This window comes from Mercenaria mercenaria, chromosome 6 (genome assembly GCF_021730395.1).
Source record: "Mercenaria mercenaria strain notata chromosome 6, MADL_Memer_1, whole genome shotgun sequence".
Taxonomy (NCBI): domain Eukaryota; kingdom Metazoa; phylum Mollusca; class Bivalvia; order Venerida; family Veneridae; genus Mercenaria; species Mercenaria mercenaria.
The window spans coordinates 78,058,752-78,086,350 of record NC_069366.1 but is presented as its reverse complement, the minus strand read 5'-3'; the positions used below and the strand labels follow the sequence as shown (position 1 = coordinate 78,086,350).

The 27,599-nt window shown below is 33.6% G+C and overlaps 1 protein-coding gene across 1 annotated transcript; it reads right to left on the bottom strand.

Annotated features, from left to right (window-relative positions):
- Nucleotides 1-539: 539 nt before the first annotated feature.
- Nucleotides 540-25,497, bottom strand: LOC128557873 (protein APCDD1-like). The gene is made up of 4 exons (XM_053546401.1): nucleotides 25,020-25,497; nucleotides 14,083-14,245; nucleotides 7,111-7,693; nucleotides 540-1,782 (listed from the first exon to the last, which is right to left on the bottom strand). The coding sequence occupies exons 1-4, from the start codon at nucleotides 25,042-25,044 to the stop codon at nucleotides 994-996; spliced, it is 1,560 nt and encodes a 519-aa protein (XP_053402376.1). The 5' UTR covers nucleotides 25,045-25,497; the 3' UTR covers nucleotides 540-993.
- Between the last annotated feature and the right edge of the window lie 2,102 nt (nucleotides 25,498-27,599).

Here is a 27,599-nt window from a genome sequence, read left to right as displayed (position 1 = left end):
GATTACAGGCAATGTTTTAACTTGAGAAAAAATAATGTTACACAAAAACTCAATATGAAAACAAATCAATAAGGTAAGTTTGACAGAGTAAAATATGCAAGCACATTTACAATGAAAATGTTATATTACCCTGTTTGTTAATCTCCGGCATGTGTAAAATTGATGCTTCAATATGACATTTTGGATTTCTACGAGTACAAAAAAATAATGCACATACCATAATATAACATGTACAATACAATGATATGTTGAAAAGAAAGATAATAGCCTTAGACGATACAAAAAGATAATGAAAACATTTTGATTTTTAGCTAATACTGGAATTTTGATTTCTTTCATGATTTCTCTTCCTTAAATATATATAGGGTCGTATGAAGAGTTGAGAAAATTTTTAATTTAATAAGATGTGTTAAAATTACCAAAGCAGACATTCAAGGGACACGTCTCTAGATATTTCTTTCGAAAGCTAAAAATAATCCATCTTCCCGCCCCACCTCTCCCCCAGCGCCCCATTCACAACTTTGTCTTTTTTTAATAAACGTAATTCTTCTGGTAACTCAAAAGTTCACTAAAATTGATTCGACGAGATCTGTGTTGTACATGTATGTAAATCACTCATGTTGTGTGCGAAATACGTAAAACATGTAGCAAACAGCGCTATCACGCAAAAAGAAAATTTGATGTAAACAGAACGATATCTGTCGGACTACAGACCGAACTCGTGAATTATCAACATCTTTTTTTTTTTAATTTATTGACAAATTCCTTTAATACGTTACATGACATTTTGGTTAAAGACTTTAAGAATAAAGCCATTGTTGTTTATCATTCTAACTATTTCAATACAGTGTTCACATAGTATTATACAATACCTCGGACTGCTAGCTAGTAGTTCCGAAATCACTGCCTTTGCTGGTTTGGTCTTCGTAAAGTTAAATCAGCGCCAATCAGAAAACCAAACGAATGAAATACACTATAGGCAAGTTTTTCATATTACACCAGCTTGTGATTCAATATTTGACAAAATGTATAAATAAACGCTATAATCAATGCCGATGGCTTTAAAACAGTACCCGTACTTGCTTGAATTTCACCATCGTCAGCGCTATGACCTGAGTACTGTTTATAAACTGGCTTCAATTCGTTTGACACGTCATTTTTCGCGCCACATTTAACAAGTGCACCCTGAAACGAGGTGGGTCTATTTTTAGGTGACGCCATAGATACAAAATCACTTGGCCTTTGACCTACAAACAGGAAACTTTTCCTACCCTCGTATTCTGTTTTCATCAACTCATATTCTATATTTGGTAACGAAATGCCAAAGGTGACACAACCTTTTGTGTCCGTGACATCTTGTGTTACACCAAGCTTCCATGTACCCGGGTTACCACACCCGTCTCCATAGTAACTGTTCAAGTAACTGACAGTATGGAAATCTAACGCGGTCACTTTTAACCTAGATGTCTTGAAAAGGTAATTGTTCGCCGAATGTATCTTGTCTGACCTACGCCCTTTGACGTACGTCCCTTTGACCTCTATTTTGAATGTTGCTTCCGAACAGAGTGGATCTTTATAGAACTCATACACACCCTGCCACGATTTTCTGTTCTTCAAGAAGGATAAATATCTAGTGAGATACTGGCCATTCGGTCGGGTCTCACACCTCTGACTGACCCATTCGCCATACAGGCCAACTTCTATGGTTCCCTGATCGTCGAGTACCGGCGGTGACATGTGCGTAGCGTTAGCAATTACGCGACACACATTGCAGCCCTGCGTCTGAAAGAAAAATAACTCTGTTTAAATTATCGATGAACCAGTATGATTTACCTCCCTTATGCTTATATTACAAAATAAGATTTTTTTTAAAAAAATGTCTTAACATTACCTTTAATTGTTTAAATTTTAACTGTAGACAGAATTTCGATTAGTGCTTGCCCTGAATAGTCTTGATACATTAATATTTGAGGAGCTTTGACAGACTAAAATTACAATTCGGATAACAATTCAAGTTCGACATATTTTTACAACATTATACGTAGAACTTGTTTCCAGGCCATTAGGACATTGTACGTTTTTCAATTAAGAACTTTTAAGCGTAAATGAGATCCCTCCTTAGGGTTCCTCATATCACGAGGAATTCAATAATATTGAATGCTGACACCGGATATGTGTCCTCCGAGCGTCTTAATCACCGTGGAGACAATGAAAGGTGTCGTCTGCAGAACGGCGTTCTGAGAATGTCGTCTGCAAGTGACACCTAGTGCCGATGGCTGCTGATTACAGAATGATTAAGGAAATGGTCAAGAGGCATAATTTATTTAATGATGTTAAGGCCAACAAAACCTTTGATTAGTTTGCAAAGACATTTTGATGTGTAGACAATTCGCCTTAAAGGTATATTAGGAGAAAATGGAATGTGAAAGAAAGCCAGTTTACTACTGGTATACATGAGAAGCAATGCAAATAATTAATGATGTAAGTTTTGGTGTATAACTTTTATATAGAGTAGGACCAGAATTAAACGGCGGACATTTTGTCCACTCAAAGAACATAAAAGTATAATGGTTGAAATAATGTGGAGAAACAACATATTATATGGACAAACGGACACATGGACGGATGAAACAAAATTTAGAGCGAAAATATACCTGAACCCATGAGATAAGACAAAAATATATAAAGATTAATTTATTTTTAAATAGTGTGATGATAGTAAGTAAAGATGTCAGCAAAATCATGGCAGACTGTTAACCGAAAAAATACTCGACTACCTTTACATAAACCACTATCGGTAACAAATAAATACCGTCGTTAATTACAAAATCTAAAAAATTTAGATATCTTGTTATTCGAGACGGATGACTTTACAAAATAATAGTCTGTGTTCTTATTTTAAAGGGAGATACGGGTATTTATAAATTTTTGGGGGGGAAAAGTCTATATCAGATATATAATACTTCTCGACTTATACTTTAGATACATACATTATTTCTTTCCTGGATAAAACGCAATCGTTTCATAACTTGCCCTAAATAGGCACATACATAATTTCTTTCTGCACAAAAACCAGTCGATATTTCTGTAATCTTTGTGGGGAGTGGGGGGAGGGGGGGAGGGTTTTTTTTTTTTTTTTTTTACCTTGCCCTTAGCAGATCAGAAAAGTAACTAAAAAGAGAAGACCTGTAAAATTCTTATCGTTCTTATCGGACTTATTGTCACATGTTTTCGCGATATTCCGTGTTTGTCTGTTACCGGCCTTTAAAAGATGGCTTTAGGATAAAGAAACGTTTTCTTGCTTTTAATGATGAACTGAGTAAAATACATTCGTAGAACAAAATTAAATGAAAAAATGCGATAATCTCCCTTTAATCTTCAGTCTGTGTATCATCACATTTCAAATTTAATCATCAAATTAACATCTGATATAGAGAAAGACATGTTACCCACCCATGTTTCCCTGCTAAACAGGCCTATTAGACGAGGAAACAAATTGTTCAACTATCTACTTTTTAATGAGACATTCATCTTGAAAATTCGGCCCTTTACTACATAAGTAATTTGTTTGTAACTTAGTTGTCCATTTTGATAGGCAAAAAACATTAGAAATTTCACTTAGATTTTTACAAATATTTATCAAAAACGCCAGTCAAAAGGGGAAAGTTTGTCATTGAAAAAAAATACAAACGATGTCATACATATATAATAAAATAAATCTTTACGTTGATTTAAAAGTATACTGGCACAAAATTTAATGGCGAATAACAAACTTCCTGTTAGAATCATTTTGAACGGATATTGTTTCTATTTTAGGTTATATTACAATAACTTACAATAACTTACTTAAGGTTAGTTACTGAACGTTACTGATTCCTTCCAGAACCTATTGGACTACTAGTATTGAAATGAAGAGGAAAAAATAGAGCATTTGAAGACATAACTCAGAAATTATGACGTCAGGCATAAATGTTATTTATATATAAGTAATTTACTGTATATACATATTTTAAGTTGACACTTTTGCCGACACTTTTCAGTACTTTAACCGGTCAGACACGTAACGTATGAACCTTAAAGTCACCATCATAACTAATGTTTACACCTCGAAAGAAGTCCATTTGTCGTCTAATGCATCAAAGAAACTAAACATGATAATCACTTCCGAAAATCTGACTTTATTACATAATAGCAAAGCTTAACCGTGCAAAAAAAAAGCTTAATTTGATACACTGGTAATAATACTTTGAAGTATTCATAAAAATCACTGATGCTATATCAATTTACGCAATGATATTAAAAAAACATAACTTTGTAACTTTAAATATATAAATTTTGAAAACTTTTTGCCTTTTTGTGAATAGTACGTGAATACTATACCGTACAAACTACGAGAAAATATGCATTGTTTGCGATTTAACCTTGTGATAACGTTACAAAGAAATACAAATATAATGAAAACAATATTTGAGAATGAAATTGTTAAAAGATATTAATTACATAAATGCAAATGTTATGATATATATCTTGTAATGCTATATTCTGGGATGAGTGTGCCCACGCAATCGGTTATATCGAAGTTACACATTTTTGTCGTAACTGTATTTGTGTTTGTGTGTGTGTGTGTGTGTGTGTGTGTGTGTGTGTGTGTGTGTGTGCGTGCGTGTGTGTGCGTGTGTTGGATTCAACATCGGCACAGTTATAGGTCATATGGCGACTTCCCAGCTTTGGTGCCCCTCTGTGCATTATTTCATCATGGTTGAGCACCTGGGTAGAACAACCGACCTTCCATAAGACAACTGGATAGCTTCCTCATATGAAGAATTCAATGCCCCGAGCGAGGCTCGAACCCACATTTGTGAGGGGCAAGTGATTCCAAGTCAGTGACTTTAACCACTCGGACACGGAGGCCCCCTTCAAAGTCGTAACTGTAACAGTCAATGTAAACTGTAACATGTTACAAATGCTTTGCTGATCTCTTAGTAATATTACGACACTTTATATTTTTGCTACAAGTAAAATCAGTTGATTCAGACAGCATTTTGTTTTTATTTTCTATCACAGCTTTGATAGTAACATATTACGTTGAGACTTTTACAGCTGTTTTGGATATTATAGTTTAACTAAATGATTTTCTGTAAATTAAGTATTTTTAAATTCAACCGAAGACTGAGTCTAGTTGATGCTCATTCATTCGACCGACTGATATATCATCAACAAGTCGTGAGTGCGAGTCTTGGAGCAACTGGTACTGGTGTCTTAACAAGGTAGAGAGGGAACATACCCATGTGAAATTCCATATAAACAAGGTCTCGCCTGAAAGTTTAAAGAGTTTTAAAGACTGCAGTCCTTTATTTTTATCATCCACAGAAATGTTTGCAGTTTACACCTTAAACATGCATGTTTAGCGGCGAACACGGCATTCGAAAACCTTGATAAGTCACACCATACAGAGGTTTTTAGATCTCATTTGTAACTTTTATGCAAATTGAGTTCATTTGCGTAAGTAAGTATTTAATTACAAGTTTAATAGTCATGTTAAACTCCATCAAAGGGAACATTACAAGGGTATTCATGACAGGACATAAGTGAATCCTATTTAACAAAGTTGCTCCGGGTCGAAAGTCATTTACTTTACAGTGAATAACGTAAGACTAGAATTTAACTTATACCCAGATACACCTGCAATTATACCCAAATCCACATGTAATTTCGTGAAAACTGAGACGGCAACGTGTCGAGGGACTTTGTTTGATAATTGGGCGTGCTATTTAAATTTTGGGGTTTGGGATACATTTAAGTCCATTATGAGACAGAATTTATCTCTTTTTGTAAACTTTTACCCGTTTACTTAATGTTTCACCCCGAAGTTAAATTTCCCTTAGCGCAGCGGTGTAGTATTGTCAATTTTCCAAAATGGCTCACAAACAGTAACGAAATACCCAAACCAATTTCTTGTATGGGGTATTCGTTGTTTAGAATAAATATGTGATTGTATTGTAATTTGGATTGTTTGCTATATTGTATTTAAATAAATTTTAAATTTAAATGCGTTAAATAGGTAATTTACCCGATGAAACTGACACTTTCAAAAAAAACAAACAGTTACATGTTCAAATCAGCCTCATTCTCAGCCTTTCTCGGCACAAGCATTCTCATTTTCTACCAGATAGATAGTGTAAAGAATGGATAATTCCAATCTTTCATTAAAATTTTAAAAATCAAAGCAGCTTAGTCGTCAGAATCCCTATCCAGTTTCCGTATCTTTGGATCTTTTCATAAACACACTAGGCACACCGTTTAAGGCAGGGCGCGGGAATAGTGGGATGAAGTTATGAAACAGGAATAAGGTTTTAATAAAAAGTGTGCAAAATACTTCAGACAAAATCAGTACTTTTATGGAAAACAGACATGCGCAAATGAACATACTAGTAATGTATACTGGAACTTTACTTGACCTTTTCAGGAGCTAATGTGTAATTGCGTCACCCTCAATGTAATAAATTGTAAGAAATGCTATTAACCTTTAGCCAGCTGGCGGCAATTGATTCTGCCTTTGCGATCATGGTCTGCACTGTTCGCTATTCAGTCGGTAAATTTTCAGTGAACACCCCTTTGAATAATAAGTGGTACTGTCCAAACATAATGATGGAATAGTCCATTTTAGAAATTTAGCAGGGTAAAGGTTAATGGTAATAAACATCAAATGACGTGCTTAAGTCAAGTGATAACATTTTATAGTAAGTGCTACCATGCCCTATACTTAATGTCACATTTATTAATTGAAATGCTCGTAAAGCCCATGGGTTGCTGCATTAAAATGCTGTGAAAATAAACGAGCCCAATTTAAGAAACACGATAAGGCGTTAAGATGGGCTTGAATAAATGACAAAATCTTTTTGTATTGCCATTGATATTCAACTTCATTCATAGGGTAATTTACCCCGAGAACGATTAACATGGAAGACTGTCGTACACATTTTTTATGTAATCTGTATTCTATCTTTTGGAAATGATACAGCCTTACCTAAGAATTAAGGAGTAACAATAGTTCTCAAATCTAGATTCGTAGGCCCAAAATAAAATCAAGTTACGAAATGTTATACCAACCTTGGACTTCACGAGAGGCGTCTGGTAGTGTGTTGGTACGTACTGTCTTCTGTACTTCATATTCGTACTGATATCACCTAAAAATAGCTCACTTCTTGCACGTGTTTTCCTCGAAACATCACCGTAACGAGCTGATTTCAGTTTTCTCTTTTCCATTCGAACTAGCTGTAGCTCATTCATTGTAAAATTAAATATCTTAGCACAATCAAAATCACTTTCAATGAAATCATTTTTATCATTGTTTTTACTATATTTTGTAAACTGAAAGATTGGGAATTTTTTGTACGGAAGCACATACGTGACTTCAGAACGTTTACAGTATCTGACCATGAGTTTACCAAATAGTTCAGCTTTTTCTTGTGTGTACGGAATGACGGAGATATCTGACAGTGTGTATCTGGTTTCGTGCGCCCCGGGGGTCCTCCATGAGGGTCGGGATATTTTCACTGAACCTTTTGCACTAATAAAGTGCGTGGCACGTTTGCAGTGTTCATCTGCGTAGTAATACAGCTGAGCTTGGAAACTATTCCGCCGGAACAAATATTTCCTCAAAACAAACTCCGGACCTGGTCTTATTTCACAACTGAAACAAAATGAAATTGAGAAATTTTAAATGAATGGAAGTTTTCACGTGAGCTGTATGGATTTCAAGTACATCCCTGACACCGAGGAAAAAACATACGGTAAAAAGGCGAAAATAATAAACTCCGATACAGCCAAATCACAAATAAAGATTAACAGAAATAGTGAAATAGTTCCCAGTATTCGTCTAAAACATACATTTCTAAAACATGTGAATTTTCACAAGTCAATAATGAATTTACATTGCATTTGTTTCAAGATCAATTTTAAACAAATTATTTTAAATGTATTATTATTACCATGTTATCGAGTTTTTACAAATACGTGCTCCCAAAATTGTCATCATGCATTATTTTACAAACCTGGCAGTACTACCGAAGACATTGCACAATATTTGAAACATCCTGCGATTTAGTTTTTTTCGGAAACAATGTACCATGAATTGATTTTTAGTATTCAATTTAACCTTGAAAACCTAAACAGACCTTGTTCTGGTTATTTACACTGACATTTTAATGGCCCGAGTAATATGACCAGGCATTAAACCCCACGTTAACTTTGCATTCCATTGCGTTTTTAGTATTAAAGACACTAAAAATAACATAGAACAACCCTGCAATTAATCTGTGATACCTGGGTAGGTATTCATCAATTTTCAATCTCTGAAATTATTTTTGTCTTCTTTTCAACTCAACGGATTTGCACGAATACAGATTTTACCGAAGGCTAAACCTCTATGATAGAGTTTTGGTATATTGCAAACAAACTTGAGGGAGATTAATATTTGGCACTTTTAGGTCTACGTCTAAATGTCACACTTAGAACAATAGTCACACTAAGAACAATCCCGTAATGACCAATTTTCTTAGTCTGAAAGCAAGACTCTGCAAGGATGCTCCAACCACTAAAGTTTTGATCTTGTATTTAAAAAGTTGTGAACAGAAATGCATACTTTTACAGAAAAACATTCATTTATGAACAATTTCAGCAAAATCGGCAGTTGCCGTGACATAAAACAAAAAAAAGGGGCACACGTGAAATAAAACGTTTCCTTAAATTTCTGAAACAGACCTTTTAGCCCTACCGTCTGTTGAGGCCTTAATTGTTTAACTCCCAATACATTAATTTCTACTGATCCATTCTTAGAATTAAATACCACCAAATCCATGACAAAAATGCCAGAGATTCCGCACGTTTTTCTCGAGTTGCACACTTTGCCCCGGTAATGATATACGTGTCTGATGAGTTATCTTTCTTATTACAGATAGTTTTGATACAGTTTCTCAGTGAATTTGCACACTAAAATTCTTGTCTTTTTCTTTGGTATGAAAATACATGCTTTTCGCCTTATATAGTCAGTTTCGAATAAAATGACAAATAGTGTTTTAGAATCATCTGGTCGCAGTTAAACTAATTTGGTCTATTCGTATTAGGTTATGACAGAAAACGACAAAAGAAATAACAATTTATAAATTCTGTAAGTTTTCAACAGCGCAAATCAACTGAAAACAAAATTTCATCAAATTGAATACAAATTTTATTTTTAAACTTTAAAATAATTCTGTTTTAAAGTTATTTTTCTTTTTTCAGATCCCAATTTTGCTTTTTTTTTCTTTAAAATCACAAATATTGCAAATACAACTTACGACAGAATCAATTTTGTGAAATTATTCAAAATGAAGTAGGGCGTCTGCAGTTAATGGAAAAATAGATGGTATCAATCATTCTGACATAGTTCCATTGTAATGTTCATGCACTCTTCAATATATATATATCTAGATAAAAAGGATATTTTTTAGAATAAATGTTGCACGTGAGTATGGTGTCTCCATTACGTCGGGTTTAAAGTATTTGTTAATTTTACAGTTTAAAAGATAATTAATAATCGCTTAGTTCATCTTGAACATATCCCCCAATTTTAAATAATACTCTGTCTGCGTAATGATAAGCTTTAGCCTATTGGCAGTAAGTGATTCTGCCTTTGCGACCAGTGCAGGCTTATCATGATCTGCACTGTTCGCTATTTATTCAGTAATTTTCTGTGAACACCCCTTTGAATAATAAGTGGTACTGCCCAAACTGAATGATGGATCAGTACATTTTAGAAATTTTGCAGATAAAGGATAACTTGTGGAATACTGCAATCATACGGAAGCAAAGAGGAGACAAGTGTGGATTTCTATATTATCTCGTAGTCGAAAGATAACAAAAAATGGAAAAAAAAAGAAACCAAAAAGTCATCCCATGGCACCAAGACAGAGATATGTACATAAAAAGCGTCCACGATAATTTATAAAACAAACATCCGCACACTCTGTGCCCTGAAAAACGGACATATGTTCTACATCGACTGCACGCCTATATAGAACATAAACAGTTGCAGGGATAACAGTCCAATTCCGTTTTCACTGGGATTCGAATCTTAGCACACTATCACCTGTTGAGCGAATGCTGTAGATCAATTTGGACATACCTTTACCTCAGTCTTATAAGACCTGCTTTCTGTGTAGAGTTTTGCGGATACCAGCTTAAGAAATTATTAAAAGCTTTTTCCATCGAGATGTGCCATCGCCATCACATATATTCTGGGCGGTCAGAAAACAGTAGCTTATACTTTACCTCAAATATTTTGTTAATTGAAAAAAATGTAGTCCATTCAATGCCCCGTTGTGTGGGTAATACCCAGTCATTCATTTTACACTGGCCGTACATTCATATAAGTATACCAGAATCGTATATGTCACGCCATGCCAGTTAAACAAACAAATGACCCTGTTTGTTCTAGATGTCTTAATTAAATTTCGGTAAAAATATAAATACCATTTATTTACCCTTTTCCTTACCCATTCATTTTTCCTACATGTTTAAGTGTTTCACAAATAATGTCTTTACATGTTTGTATTTTCGGGGCGGGCCAATATATTTTCATTAGGATCCATTTTATTCTGAAGATCACGATCCGGAGTTCATATATATTAACAATTTCATTCACAGTTTTGGAATGTCTTCCCACATATGACCGAGTAATATAATTGGCCCTTCTTCAAGCAACAAATCGTTTTAATTTTAAAAGAGTATGAAGTACGTAAATGCGAAAACAAAATTTGGTATATATTGGTATCGGGACCAAAAAGCTGCAGCAACTAGCGAAAATAATGGTTTTCTTGTAGCCTGCATTTTTTCTAATAAACTTTGCGTTTTACGCAACGTTTTACGATTTTTGATAGTTTTCCAGTTGCAGTAATATAATATGAAGACCACTGCCAACTTTAGAATTACTATTTACATGTTGTTAATGGCACAGTTGAAACCGACGTGGCTAAATTATGTATATGACATTTATATGACAACTATAATGTTCTGCTATGTAAGTTACGCGTGTCAAATGTCAAAAGATGCGAGTAAACAATTAAACTAATGGACAGCAGTCCATACAGTGGGCTTAAGAATGTGATAGTTTTAATTCGAGCATATTGTTTTGTCCTCGGTTAAGTGTAAAATTCTAATCCATTTAAGTTCGCCTGTGAAGAACTTTTTCAGCTTCTTTGAATCTTTTCTAGAATTCGCAGTCTGAAATATATGTAGAGTCGCTGTCATGGTGCACGTGCGACTCGTATTTGACAGGCATTACGAGACCTATATTAATTACCACAATGCTTACACGATTCCTCATAAAGATAGCCGGTCCATAGTTTTTTTGTAAGACTGGACTATATTCATCATCAACTACATGTTTCCTTACAGAAATCGAAGGTCCACAGATTTAGCTATTGACCAGCCAATAGTTCGACACAAAATAATGTTGGCTTAAAGTCAAAACTCGAAAGAAAACATGACAATTCATTTTGATGGCGTGTTATAAATCACTCATTGAATACTTTGCCGTTCAGCAGTCAAAACTGTTAACCCATGGTCCTTCGGTCCCAGGGCAATAAAGTTGACTACTGACCGGGAAGCGTGTAAGAAGTTCAGAATATAGTTAGTCAGAAAATGTCTACGACAACGCCAATTACGCCATCCCAATTTAATGCAAATAATAAAATATACTTAGTATGGCATTTATAAAAAGCAACAAAACAATGACATTTTCTGTTCGTGTTTAAAGTTAAAAGTAAACGCTCATACAAAGAAAGAAAATGAAAACATGAAAAAAAAAGTTTTATGATATAAAAAAAAGATCGCCAATACCATTAATTTAATACAATTCAATTAAATCTAACAAAGAAAAAAGTAGATCATATCATGTTATTATGACAGTCAATTTGTCATGGCATACTTATATCTGTCAAAAACATTTCGGATCAAATTGCAACAGTTGTATTTGACAGCTCATGTCTTAAAAACCAGATTCATTTGACATATTTGTACCGTATAAAATTATCACAAAAATAATAATCAAACTTCTTGTCATAACATTTATGTTTAAATATCATGAAAACAGCTTCTGTTTGTTTCAAAGTATGGTTTGATCTAAAACTTAACAGTAATGTATAAGGAGCGCTCGTAGTCGTATTGTACTTCTGTGGCTTATGAAAAATCCTTCATCGCACAGATGAATCTTGATAATTCAGTCTTTTTTCCAGTTTTGGGAGAATGCTGAGAGGTGAATCGTGCCATAACGAGTTTAAAAAAGAGGAAACCGCGTCGCAATAAAAGCAATATTTTTCAGAAATACGTCATAGACTTAAAAGCAAACTGTCTATTTTTAAATGATAGGGTTTACATAAAATTATTGATATCTACTAAGAGTTTCTGTTGGAATAGTGTGCAAAGAAATTGGAAGGATTTTTTTTGTCAAAAACTGGAGGAATAAAACACTATTTGGACTGAGAAAAGGGGCCGGATTTCGCCCACACGTCCAACAAAAATGATTAAATCAGTCCAGAAACGCAGATTTACTCTCACTATATGTACAAATGGAATCCCGTTCGGGCTAAAAAAAACACTACTTGATATCTCGCTTCTTAGTAGTGAGATATCCCGATATTTTGGCACGATTATTATCGTCATGAGATATCGTGATATTTTGGATCGGTTAATCCAGCAAAAAAAATATCTTACGTGAAAAAGTGATGGCGAGATCTTTTAAAGAATGTATATTATCCTTATGTACATAGTCCTAACGCGATTCCGTAAAAGAAACATAAATTTCGGCTATATTAACGGGATTTCACCGACCGATTTTTGACTGTATGGTATATGTATTTCTTCTTTCAAATTTACAAAACTCTTAATGTCGTTATAAAAACAAACTTAATATTTAGGTAAATATTTAAATCTTTTACTTAATGTCTGTTTATAACCTTTTTTTACCATATTACTTTATTTTTTTGCCAGTAAATCTTAAATTACAAAGATACTTAGGCGAATTTGCATATTTTTTACACGTAACCTTTCATCTGAATGAAATAATAGTATCTCTAGGAATAAAAACGAAACAGAATGTGTGTATATTTTTACGAACATGTCATAATATGATATGTTATTTTTCATAATTGGATCTTAATTTTCATAGTAATGTAATATTTGAAATACCAACATAGTCCTATTTCTTTCTAAATCATATTTAAGTATCTCAGATTAGAGCAAAAATGACACTATAGGCATGAAAGGAAATATGGTTATACGCCCGGGTTCAGTGGCTTTAACTGGCTTAAGGTGAAGTAAACAATATGTTGACAGAATATTGTTATTTTCGTGGTTTTAAGATTAGTAGAAATTCGTGACATATCGCTAAAATCCCCAGATTTATATATCAAACTGTTCCGAAATTTAATTTGCAAATAACTGTAAAGAAACAGATAAACATAAAAGGTAAGTCCTTCTAGAGTTCTAGACAAGCAGCAGTAATAGATTGTAAAATATGAAGAAAATAGCTCTACTCGTCAGTCACATTTCAGACATTTAAATCAGTACAAAACATACTTCGATACGCCTGTGAAGACATACCTGTTTGATTTCAATGTACAAATATTAACGTAGAAAATAACATATATCAAAACCTCTAAAATTATTAAAGATCTACCGAAAAGTTTTAGTCACTTTAGTTTCTGCTGTGCAAATTAAAGTTTAAAGTGTGATCAAAATAGTTTGACATCGTTTAATTCGCGACACATGGGGTTTAGTCCCCTCCGTTAATTTGTATTTCGGGGTTAACATAAAATGGCGCATCCCTAACATTTAAATCCAAACGTAAGTAATCAATTAAAATATGATAAAACAATACCCTAGAGGTTGAGTCCATATAGATTATTACACGATGGGTTTGTTAAAGTACTGCAATGTTTTGTTGGTATATTTTAACGTATTTTTAAATTTGTGAATAAGTTAATTTAATTAAGGTCCAAATGTCAACATTAACATTTCAAAGACTAAGAGCCTCATTCTCACCTAGAAGACGTCCAGTGTCCCGAAAGTTTTGGAGGGCTCGGGGATTTAACCGATACTTCCGTGGCTTCTCGGAGCATTCTCCGGCAGTCGTCCTCCGCCCATTTTGGAAACGTTTCACCTTGACCTTCTGTGCATTTCAACGTCAAGGTCAGTAATAAGCTTCCTGAAATATATTGGAAAGGCGTCTGTCATTTATTTGATAATTTTGATAATAAAATAAGATACAAAACCAAATAGTGAAGTGGGTGCAGTGTTTAGTCATATAAAAACACTGGCCGCCATTCTCGAAGTTTTTAAAATATCAAGAAAACCACTCTACTCCGTCAGTCACGCAGTAAACAACTGATGTAAAACAGAAAAAGGAATTTAACTGTATACTCATAATACGTTGATTTAAACCATTTATTGTTTCTGATATTATACGGATGTTACAATGTTAAAAATAAGATATTGTCATGCACACCTGGAGATATGAACCTTAGATTTGTACTCTTATGCAATTTAAATCTATCTTTTAGTTATGAAGTTGTAACACTGTTTAGAATCTGGCCAAAGCTGCTACAATAGATTTCAATTTATTTGAATAAATCTGAGAGTTTGATTATTTTATTAAACGAAAACGATCCACTCAAGGGTTTGCTTAAAGTTAAAATCTTTGTTTGGAGTAAAGACGATTTATTTGAAGTGGGGAGATTATTTTTTTACGACAAGGTTTTCGGTAGGTTGCAAACATTTTGAACTTTTGAAAACGGTTTAAACTCATTTCCGAAAAAATCTCTTATTAACAGGTGCACTTGAGAGTTTGTGATAATAAACATAATTACAGGCGATCAAACGGAGTTTAAAGACACTCCTACGTTAAAAAAGCTATTAACTTATAAGTACAAGACTTTCGAGAGACTGCAAGAAAACAAAAAAATAAAAAAAAGATCGAAAATTTCTATTTAACAGCTGGTTAACTTTGAATTCAAACGCGTTTTAAATTGGTAACGCAATTTTCTCCAATTTTCTCATGCACTACAATCAATCTATTTAAATGGCAAAATTATGTAAATACTAATTTTCTCATTAATACGTCTTTAATGAAACGTAATAAACGATTTATTTTGCAAAACGTTACCTTTTTCTGTAATGAAACCAAATTTAAAATACATTACGGGTTCAAATCGTATGTTAAGTATACACTGAGACAAGATAGGTAAGCTAAACTCGTAAATTTTTTACAAGGCGCTTGAGTTGTTAATTTGTTGTTGATATTTGTACGTCGTAAATGAAAGAGTAATCATCACAGCCTCACCTTAGTATGGTTTACATTGACGCAAGTAGCATTATACACGTTTTTTAAAATAGTCCCTCCAAGGCTTCCGTAGTTAAGAGATAGGAATGTCATTAAGTTAAGAGTTGGGGATGAAGTCGTACAAGGAAACAGATTTCACCAGCATGTGGAGTTCAAAGGGATAATGATAACGATACCAAAAATGCAGTTTTGCCCAAAACTGACTTACGTGCCTCTGGAAGTACGGCGATGACATGTCTTTGTTTTTCACCGACTTCTGATTTTTGATAAGCGCAGACCTCAGCGCTTTAGGTTTTTGTTATCATGTTTAAAATTTTGACTTTAATGACACTTTCTGAGCTAACAAAAGCCCTGAGACAAAACCCGCGTGCGATAAGTGATAGGGGTCCATTCTGCACGCTACCGGAGTAGGAATCACGAATGCGTCTCCGGCGGAACTACATTATTTAAAGAAGCGGGCTAGAAAGTTTCTTCAAAACGATGACAACCGAGTTTGAATGACATATATCCCTTGAAAAATTTCTAACTTTTTTATTTACAAATGCACTGCCTAATCGGGAATACTTTCTGAATCAGCTCGAATTAAAGTGCAATAGACATTTTCATGATATCCAGAAAAAAATCAATAAAAACTAATATGAAATAAGCACTGCCTAATTCGGGAATCGCCCTGCCTGCAACTCATCGAAATTGATAATGAAAATGCGTGTTTATGAACAAGGTGTTTTAGTTATTATGAAACGTATTATTTGTATTTCAACGCAAATTCAACCCTACCTGAGTCGTTACGTTGTGGGTTTTCGCTCGTGATGAGCCCTGCAACTTTTCCCTCAGAACTAAAAACAAACACAGAGTACTCGTGATTCTGATTTTCTGGCCTACTTTAGCAAATCATTGCACGACGAAAAATATATCTTTGAAACGCTGGATGGGGTAAATCTTGTTTGTTTACATATAAAATGTGCATTTTTATTATCTAAGTTATAGGGACTGTCAAGAAGCTACATCCTGCATGTTTCTATTCAAGTACTTCTGCAAAGTTTAATCTGTCATAGATTAGATGTCATAATCAATTTTCTCATGTTCGAAATCTCACAGTTGTCAGATTGTCTATCTGTAATAAGTGTAACTGCACGACCGCTAAATATCTTATATCTTATGTTCGCTGATGGGAAATAACTCGTGTTTACAATTTGGTATCAAACATGATACGACAGAGGGATCGATCCGGATTGCGAGGAAAATCGATATTGGATCGTTTCCTTATAATAAGGCAATGGGGGAAATATATACAAACTGACCCACTCCAACTGTTCTTTCTATTTTGTTAATTGAAACGAGAAATTTAAAACTGAATTGCTTTGTATCGATTTCATGAATTAGGTTAGTAGTTCCAAGGGGAGTAACTCTGAATTAACATCAAAAAGTTTGTGTTATAATCGTTTTTGTCTGATATTCCATAATTATATTATTTGTTTTTCCATTAAAATATACAAAAATCCCACAATCAGCACAGCTGAAGAGCAAAACAGAACGAAGGACGCTCAAATTTTTAAACATATTTGTCATACTAAATGCATTACATTTTTTCTCATCTTACAGGTAAAAGTTCATGTCTTGAAACGTGAGTGCATGACAAATGCACATGTGTTTTTGTTGTTATAGTGAAAATGTTTTAGATTTATCAAGCTGCGACATCTATTGAATAGGCTGTCAAACACATGTACCGTTCTTGTCTCGAGTGGTCAGCTGAAATGGTCAACAAAGCCTACCCACATCAGAAGTGGCCATCGCCGAATTTAACACCTGTTTCAATATAATCCGACACTGCCTGCGGTATGAATCATTTAAAATTCTTCCCCTTTTTCGCGTACATTAGACCTACATTTAAGGCATCGCCTACAGTGGCAGCCATTTGACTCAAAATTTTACATGCAAATTTTCATAAAAATAAAAGATGACTAAGTGGTAACAATAAAGTCAATAAATTTGTCATAATTATTTAATATCTATGTAACATATGCAGTAGAAGGATATGCATTTCACACCTGTATTATGCCTTTATTCGATATTTTTCTATGACAAAATTTGGCAATTTATCTGCAGTCAAACTCAATATAATTCATACATTTCAAAGATATTACAGCCAATTGTAAGAGATCGTGAAGAATAAAGTCTCAGAAATTATTTTGAAATTATGATTACTGAATAACACAAAATCCAACACCATCAATTTATCCAATTTGTGTTATCTGTTCACACATAATTTACATGTAATAAAAGGTGATTATAGGATTATGTATAGGTTTACCTGGATACCTGTAGGTCAGTAATGCATGACAAACACATTTTAAATTAAATTTACATGGTTGTCTTTGGTCTAATGCAAAACCAGGAATAATTTCGACAAAAATCCGTAGAGTTTGCAGTATACATATTTCTATGAATTAACTAAATTTTGTCTTTGTATATTTTATATTGGAGTTCTACTGCACTAAAATTTCATATTTTGGGTAACATTTCAGTCTAAACGAGACTCAAATATTTTACAAGCGGCATATGTATATAAATCATCATATGCTTCTTATGTTGATGAAATTTGACCATGTTAAGGCTTTATGCAATTTCAGAGAAAAAACTCGCTGAAATATGAAATGATACTGACTTGTGACTGTGGCGATGCCTTAACAATACTTTATTTTCAGCTTAAGCGACATCTCTAGCTAAAATGGAACAGTGCACAGATTACAAAGTTCCATCTGGATACCAGTCCAAAAGCTCCAGTATTCTGATTGGTTGATTCTGAGCTCAGTTTAAAATTTGACCAATGAAAAGGCAGCGTTGTGAGACTGGTGCCCAAATTTAAATTCAAAATACCGTAGCCTAAGTTGTTTCTGAATACAATTTTTAAACTTGGCAAAGACAATGTTGCAATGAGATACTGGTCTCAAGCCAAACTTTACAACATTGTCCCTGGCGCCCCTTGCGGATATCGATTACGACAAGGATCAAGTATGGGACCTTCTGACTGTGCTATACAGTATCGAGAATCTATGAAGGAAAAGACTGCAAGATCGTCGGCCTTTCTTCGACACAGTGGTCTCCCTTTAAATAAAGGAACCGCCAGGGGAGGTAATTTCTGCACGTGTATACACCTATGATATTTTCTTACAGAAAGGTTCTAATTAATGCAATGAAATATAAATTTCTCTGTGAAAATAATGCAATATAAAGCTATAAAATACTTCGTAATGTTGAAAAACTGCCTAAAACTGAAAGGAAATATAATACATGCGTTATTTTCTTATGTATTCACATACCTATAGCTCGGAAACAACATTTTAGAGACAGTTTCCGTACAAACTGATCCATTAATGTGTTTCCAAGACACCCGATGTCATACAAATACGGGCTCTAATTGAAAGCTTCTATTGAAATATGCAAGGTTCTTTCTTTTTCTCTAACTGTTCAAGATCGTGCCTCAATTTGATATCTCACAGTGCTAAGAGATATCCATAAATTACAAATAAGAACTTAAATTGTTAATATTATGATATATCTGTCTTTAGCGTGATCTTATGCTACGTGTAATACCCGTACAATTGTTATACTGGTATCATGAAATACGAAGGTGATTTTTGTCATGTCGCGGACTTCGCTAACAACGTATTAACATGCAAAGTTTTCATTTTGATGACCAATTTCGGCGTTTATATTGTCAGTTGAATAATATGTGCTATCACGGCTGGGCTTCAACGAAAATCTATTGATCGCGAACTGAAAGTCTCTGATATAATATTATCTATGTAATTCAAAATTCTAAAAGTTATCAGCGTGTTTTACGAGAAAACTTTAAGATTTTTTTGTACTTAATGAACTTCCGTTAACGTGTTATATTTATGGGTTATTAGCTTTGTTTCGAGAAATTATGCACGGGGTCCCCAGTGGAAATGTTGCGCGGAAAGAATGTAACTAACTGTAATTAAACGGAGTGAAAAATGAGAATGTCATACAATCATTTTATAAAATCAAGCTTAAAAGACAGGAGAATTGAAGGCTTGAACTCGGCAATTGGCAATTCTGCTGCTGCTGCTGCTGCTGCTGCTACTGCTGATGCTGCTGCTGATGATGATGTTTTGTAGCTGATGCTATAGCTTGGGGCCATGATGATGTTTTCAACGGTGACGTTGATAATAATTATTATAATGAAAATAACAATAATAAAGTATGGCACAACATGGATTAAGAAAATCATTCATCGGGTGCTTACATAAAATGCATCATACCTACATGTTATGACAAGATAGCAAAAAAAAAAAGACTTTGTCGGGCCTTAAAACTCTCGTGGTTAGCTTCTTATTTATAAGCACTCTTACGACAGCTTCTGAAAGGTCCTCCTACTGGTTGGCCGTGTTAAGTGACGGATTTACAGGTGCACTCCAAAGATTTAGTCCGTTTTTCAATCCTAATAATAGACAGTATAAACTGTAATCCAAACATTTGTTTTTATGGGGTGTCTTTTGAAGGGCCTTTCATCTTTAAATCGTCTTTTATATAAGGATCAATTAATGTTTATATGAACAGTAGGTTTTAACACTTGAGAATTATGTCAATATGATGTCGTTAACCCCAATAAAAGAAGGGTAAATATTTTCGCACCAATCTGTTGATAGACTTTTTATTCTTGTCATCTAATAAAGTATAAAGCCAGCCAACACTGTGATTAAACAACACTGAAACGTGCTAAATAAATTCCTTTTGTGACTTTTTTGTCAGTTATTCAATAAAGTCAACTTTGGGTGTTCAAGATGTTGTCTTTTTTTTTTGTTGTTAAAAGAATGCCACAGACTGGTATGTGCTCAGCGAAACTATGGTTGTATGATCAAATTCGTGACTTTAAGCGTCGTTTGACAACAAGAAAATCGTAGACATATGTATTTATATGTGTGAGACATGTTGTATCTGAAAAACGTGTGCTGTTGTATTTTACAAGAGAGTTATCATTATGTATTGGGACGTGCCTCAAATATGTGTGCTGTTGCACGAAAAAAAAAAAGAGAAATTGTTGCGAAATTTAGAAACTTGTTACCTGAAGACGCCATTTCAATCGTGCCTGCATTCATCCCATTATTTTCATGACAAATTATATCAAATATGCAGAAACGTGAGAATGGACCATTTTCCACGAACCAAAAAAGTCAAAATTCGTTTGTATAACCAGATGGTCCCTTTTGACGTGACGTTTCACAAAAAATATTTAAAGCCCACCTGTTGCGTTGCACCGCATATCTTTTTCTCTGACACTAGTAAATCAACATGTAAATCATGGAGTTTTTATCTTAAGACATTAGATATATTAATGTAATCCTGTGCAAATATAATCATCAAATATTTTTATCTTGAAGCACATGCCGTTTATTTATTACGCGGTATTATGTGTAGTACTCAATAAATTGTAAAACTAACACGAAAATTGACGTTCCTTATCAATCCGCTGCAAATTGATCGACAATTTGTCAAAATTTAAGCATCTTGAATTCATTAAGGGCGATAATTGGATAAAGGTTTTTGTCGGTATAAATCTTGCGAAATTTTTTCAGATACGAATATCTTATTGCTGCGAAACTTTAAGGCAACCTTTTTATATTCAAGATTTCAAAATAATTCGTTTTCGTTTATTTATAAGATAGCCTGGAATAGAAACCAAGTGCGTGAACACATATATATTATAACTTAATTTCTTTATCGATAATTTCAAATATTTTGATTAAAAAAATGAAAATATTTTTTACCTGTGGAGTGTGAGTTTCAAAGTTTTGTATTCATTTATCATATCTGTCTTATTAAAGAAAGTTGTTGCCAACTATTCTCCAACAGAACTGTATACATATACTAATATACGATGCTACAGAAGGGTTTATATCATTATCATATATATCAGTTTTATTTCGACGAAAATCGCCTGAATCGTTAATGGATCTATTTATTAGGTGGGTGGGGTTGGTGGTGGTGTAAGAGGAGATGGGGTAAGGGTGTGTGTGCGTGGGGTGGGGTGGGGGTGCAGTAACTGCGTCCTCTTCATATATGTAGTCGTGAACACAACAGGGCTCGAACACACGGTCTCAAAATTTGTCAAATATCATTGATTTATTTTATTCCATAATCGCTCTCTTGTATTGCCTTTATCAGTTTCCATTTTTTTATAGCTTCCTCGAATGCTGGGAAATACTCTTGAGATTTTACTGCTATGATCATACCAAGGCGTCTAAACTATCCCGATATCAATTATTTCATTATTAATTCGAGATAGTAATTATGATTCCGTGCCGTGGTTCGAAGTACGTATCTCTATTATCTGTCATGGCTAGCAGCCGGTACCCGTCATATTTCTGTATCGTAGGAAGTTCCTTTATTAATGTATGTAAATACACTGTTATAATTCTTCCTGTAATTAGCCTAAGTTCACTGCCTTAGTTTGTAGCAATATTATATACTTGTCTTGGTGACAAGCTTTTAAGAGTGGAATTTCGTGATTATTTTCGCCACTTATTTGAAATTCTGGATAAGACGGTGTATGTTTAATAACAAAACAATATCCTGGTATGTTCAGATCATTTTTTGCAACATTTATCTAAACTGTAATTTTATTTACCTTTATTGGAAGGATTCATTCTGAAGTCCCGGGAATGTCGCCAAAATGAAATTATCTACACTTCTGAGCTGAACAATTCCTACATACGCCAAGAAAATTTTCGAAAATCTTCACCTGTGTACACTTTAAGGGAAATTTTGGCTTAAACCATACCTATAGAATAGGGTTCTCATCACTTATATACGCTTAATTTAAATTAACCAAAACATTTTTTGTATTGTGTTCGAGATACGAAATGTGCTTAAAAATAGACCCTTTGATTAGACCCACCTTGAAGGATGAAAATCAATGGGCAAAAAATGTTTGAGACAAACATTTTTCTTTATCGTTTCTGCAAAGCTTAAAAGATTGCAGTTAATTCGGCATAAATATTCATTAAAAAACAGACAAAATTCCTGCACCGAATTAGGTATTATCTTTCGGATCAAGTTCAACGACGCTGATGTCGAATTTACCGCCCAATTTCAGGAATTAGTTAGGATCATTAATTTTCAATTTGTGGGCAATTAAGGACTCGCCCTTTCCGCTGAAATCATTCTGTATTTTTGTCTTGTGGTAATATTTGTGAGATGTAAAAATAAACGTAACAAAAGGCTTGGGAGAGACAAAAAAAATGCAGGTGATCTGTATTTACAGATTTTACTGTTAATGTTAATATCGGAAATTAAAGTCATGGCCTTTAAAAGAGGTGGTCTGTTTTCAGGTGGCCTTTATCACAGGTTTGCCTGTTTTTACTGATAGCAGATTAAAGAGACCCTTGTGAATGAGGAGTTAGTACTTCTTGTGATCATTTTGTTCGTATACCACAATGGTATATCAAATACCTAAATCATAATCATGTCCTGATATAGATGAAGATGATGATGATGATGGTGGTGGTGATTATGATGATGATGATGGTGGTGGTAGTGGTGTTGGTGGTGGTGATGGTGACGGCGACGTTGACAAATGCCGGTGGCTGCTTAGAAAATACATTTTAGAATAACAATTTATATCTTTAAGAGTTTCACTAAATAAGTATTATACTATATTTTTCATTCAGTCAAAACTGACAGAGGCAAAAGAATGTCTTCCTACCTGATTTATAATGCATCGTGGTGGCCGAAATTTCTTGGCTTCATTTACAGTATTTATTTTTTCATAATTAATTCTCATTCATAAGACATGAGAAATTGTTTATTTTTACGCTCACATCCCTGAGTAGGATGCTTTTTACAAAATATAAACTACAGCTGTTATTAAAGAGACGAAAATCTGCAGTCCACGTGCGCTGAATAATAAATTGTATAAGACATCGAAATGATATAACTGAGTCAAATTAATTGAGTATTTCGGTATTGGCAAATGAAAATCATGTACTTAAATTTGCATGTTGATAGTAAAACAGGTTTTATACAGATTTCTGTAAAAAGTGAATAAAAATTCTTAAAGATCCACCTGTCTTTCTTAATTTGTTGATATCTGAGTATTTTAATGTTTCCTTTCAAACTTAATTCACATGTATGAAATTTCAAGTATTTTTTCGATTCTGAATTTAATGGGCATATTTTAATTATGTGGTTCATTACAATCTATTTGTTGATATGTTTTTGTTCTTCATTCTCGAATTCCATTCGGATATTTCAAGATTTTACATAATCTTTTGAAATCTTTTTAGTGCATAACGTTGATTCTATCAATGCTCTATCACACTGATCAATCAACGTTGTCACTGTTCTGAGGGGAAAGGAGGATTTTAGAAAACATTTCTTTAAACTGATACGAACTTAAAGAAGATTAATTTTGAAGTACAAACAAACATTTTCTACATTTTTGCTCTAAAAATGAGTTTTCGTCAATAAAAATATTTGAATAGAAATCAAGATAAGACTAGTTTTTTCCAAGTTCAAAGAAATGTTAAATTAACATGACTTATAAGCCCTGCCTATCCAAGATTTCAGACGGTTTTAATGCCAAACTTTATGTCTGTTATCTCACAAGAGTTTAATCAAGTAATTGGCGGTATCTTTGAACCAAGATCTCCCTCCTAATTGCTGCCAAATGCACGAGTTCCCGAGCGACGAAAAATTTTAAAGATGCATGGAAAACTGAAAATGAAATAATTTAATAAAAGGTGCATTTGCCAGGAATACTGATATGGTCTTTTGATCTTCTCCTTTATTTTATTAATTCATCTTTAATGGAGACAAAGAATCACGAAGAAAATAAACTAAATTAAGTTTGTTTTTAGTCTAGTGATTCAGGGTGGTCGGTCCGACTCGACTAATAGTTTTATAGGGACATGCGTCCGGATGCACCCAAAGATAATAGAAACTGCTGTCATGAATGGTTATTATTTATTAAGTTTGTATTTTAGGGGCTGAGATGTAAAACAATACATCTAAATAATTTCTATCTTACATTTTACAGCTGGTCTAATGCATTCACTTTTTCCTTTAAATTAAACAAGATACACTATGGATTCTTTTTTTTTTTATTTACAATTACTATGATAAGAAAAGACTTAAAATTTGAGAGAAAAATAGCACAAGCATTGACGCGTGCCCATTTAATAACTGAAGACACACAAAAAAATGCAACCGTTTTCTGAATCCAATTTAACAGTGTGTCGTCACGTCAAAAGGTATACCGTCTTGATACGTTATGTCTATTAATGACGCTGAAGCAGTGATTTTTAGATTTTTAAAATACCAGGGCCTTAGTTTCTAAAGTAGAAGTCCTGCATATATTTCTGAAAGATATGCGTTTCACACACACAAAAAAAACACCACCTTTTAGTAAGCAAATCAAAATGATGCAAGGAAATACAAAAGTTGACAAATTAAACCAGGTGAACCTTTTATAATTATGTCTAAATGTAACCAGTCTTTCAATGTCTTGTCTTGTCTTTCTTCTCCTTTAGTAATTTTTTTCTTTTTCAAAAATATTCTGTAACATTTCATTTAATTATTATTTAATTAAAATTATGAAAAAAAAAAAAACACTTACCTATAATGAGGAAATTTGCTTTCATTTTTATTTTACAATGTTAATGGTTTTCAAACTCAAGTTAAATCCTTCGCATTTGTCCACATTTTTGAATTCCAAAAGGAAATTTTATTTGTTATTCACAAATGTACAGCAAAGTCAAATAAACACAATCCAGCTACGAACAGTTAATAAATAACAAATTAGATTATTATTTCGAACCACGTTTTATGAGAAAAAAACTTTCTAAATTCTAGGTATAGAATAAATATGAATGAATGCTACACGCGTATAGTACAGTTACAATATAAACTGACATCCGAAACACCCCACAAATCATTTGGTATAATCACTGTAGTGAAACTGCGCTACGCCAACACTTCTTTCGCGTGAATAGACATGTCATTCTATGTTGTTGTATTATTTACATTTTCGCATTATTTCCAATGCACAATTTATAGTGTTAAACTTACTGAAAATACCACGATTATCCGTTCGTAGTTATATCACTTTGAAGTTTATTTACGAATTTTGTAGTTTATATAAGAATTATTTGTATGTTATCATTTTCGTGCCAACAGTATTTAAGAGGCGGTTTTTACAATCTGCGTAATCCTATTAGGTTATCTCTGTTTATTCATGATTTCTGCTTGACTTCTAATTTTTGAGAATGTTGATTCATTATTAACCAAGGACTTTCACAATTAGCCAAAAATTTGGCGCCAAATTAAAATGTTTAGCATTTCAAAGAATCCATATTAGCTGACGATAATGGCGAAGACTTTTCATAACAGTTGTCATAATGTAGTAACATACAGAAAATTATGCCTCACATGTATGCCTGGACGAAAATTTGCTGTTGAAATTTTCTCTTGTTTCTATTTTTAAGTTTCGTGTTTATTTTTTGTTTGTTTTGTTTGTTTTTGTTTTTTTTTTTTGGGGGGGGGGGTTGTTGTTGTTGTTGCTGTTGTTTTCAAAACCATACATATGTTGTAACCTCAAAAATCGAATCCCGGTCCAGGCACTGGAAATTTCTGTAATGCTCTTGAGTGGTTCCCATATACTAGTAAACAATAGCCAAACTGGTTCTTTCCAGGAAAGACGGCTTCGCGTGTATCGGTGCTATACACCAGACACGTTATGGAACCAGACTATTAGCAAAGAGCTAAGCTTAGTTAGCAAGACAGGCCTGTATCTAAAAGGAATTTCCCTCCCTCTGTTCTTTGGGCTTTGTCTCACTCTGTCCCCCAGGTCAGATCGCTATTCTAGTAGAGGATGAATTTGACGCCCTGAGTGGCTGCCTTTGTGCTATGTGAAGCGCCTTTGAACGTGTTTAATATGCTATAAAGACCTAGTCTAATGATAATATATAATTATTTACAACACAAATAATATCATCAGTGCGCCAGTGGTCTGTAAGATAAATTGCTAATATGTTTTAAATGTTAAGATAAAGAAAACACACTGAGTTGTTTCTTTTTATTTTCGAAAAGTGCTGACGTCATGTTTTGTCTTTTAAGTGTTGTGTGAAATAAGGATACCATGACGTGGAAATAAAGGAAGAGATAAAGTATCTTAATTGTCAACATCCCCATGCTCCTTTTATGGTCGTCCGTTTACATACACATATATAATGCTAAATTATTAAATAAACTAGAAAACACTAATTGAAAGCTGAACTTGATTTTGTGTAACATTTAAGCCGAAAGTTAAAATTCAATTTTGCTGTATTTAATTTCACAAGAGCGCCCCGCGTTATTATTTTTGTATAACACGAGGCGTAGTAATACAAAACGTTTTACAGTGCGTGCTAAGGTCAGATAGTTATCAATTAATCCGCGGATAATGTTTGAAAAGTTTAAAATCATATCTGAGATCTCTCAAAACATAACTGATCTAAGTGATAAACGTATTAAAATGAAAAGATTTAATGGTACTTGAGTAGGTTATTAAGTTAAAAAAAATCTACGGGAGTACATTGTATAATTTAGACATAACAAATGACATGTGCATTGTATGGCGCCCTACTATTTTGTTTATATTGAAGTGTGGCTTTAAGCTGACATATTAGTTACATTTCAAATGATGATAACAAATGATGGCCTGTCAAAAAAATGTAAACAGTCAAAAATGCTTTATACATTCATAGATACGGTTGTTTACTTGGTCAAATATGAATGAAACTTAGTTCCACTCGCAATTAAACTCATATGAAAGATTGGTGTCATTTTTTCCTGTTAAACACATAAAATTAGTATTTAAGAGTACAGTACATGTCTGCGGTTCAAAGTTCGATGTTAGTCATAATATATGTGTACAATAAAAAAAATAAAACGGTAACTAAACTTTCATTTTTTCCAGCTCATGTCCATGTCTTTATTATCCGGTTAACATTATGGCAACAATAGATAAATCTTCAGCACTTAAAATTATAATTCATCAACCTTCTTCTTAAAACATTCATTGCATCAGAAACAAAAACAATCTAGCACCTGTAAAATGACAACAGCTTTAATTATTACAGTTACGAGATATTAATGGAGCTGTGATTAGGCCGTGCAGTTCCGCAGAAAAAAATCTATACGCCGTTCATTATGATGC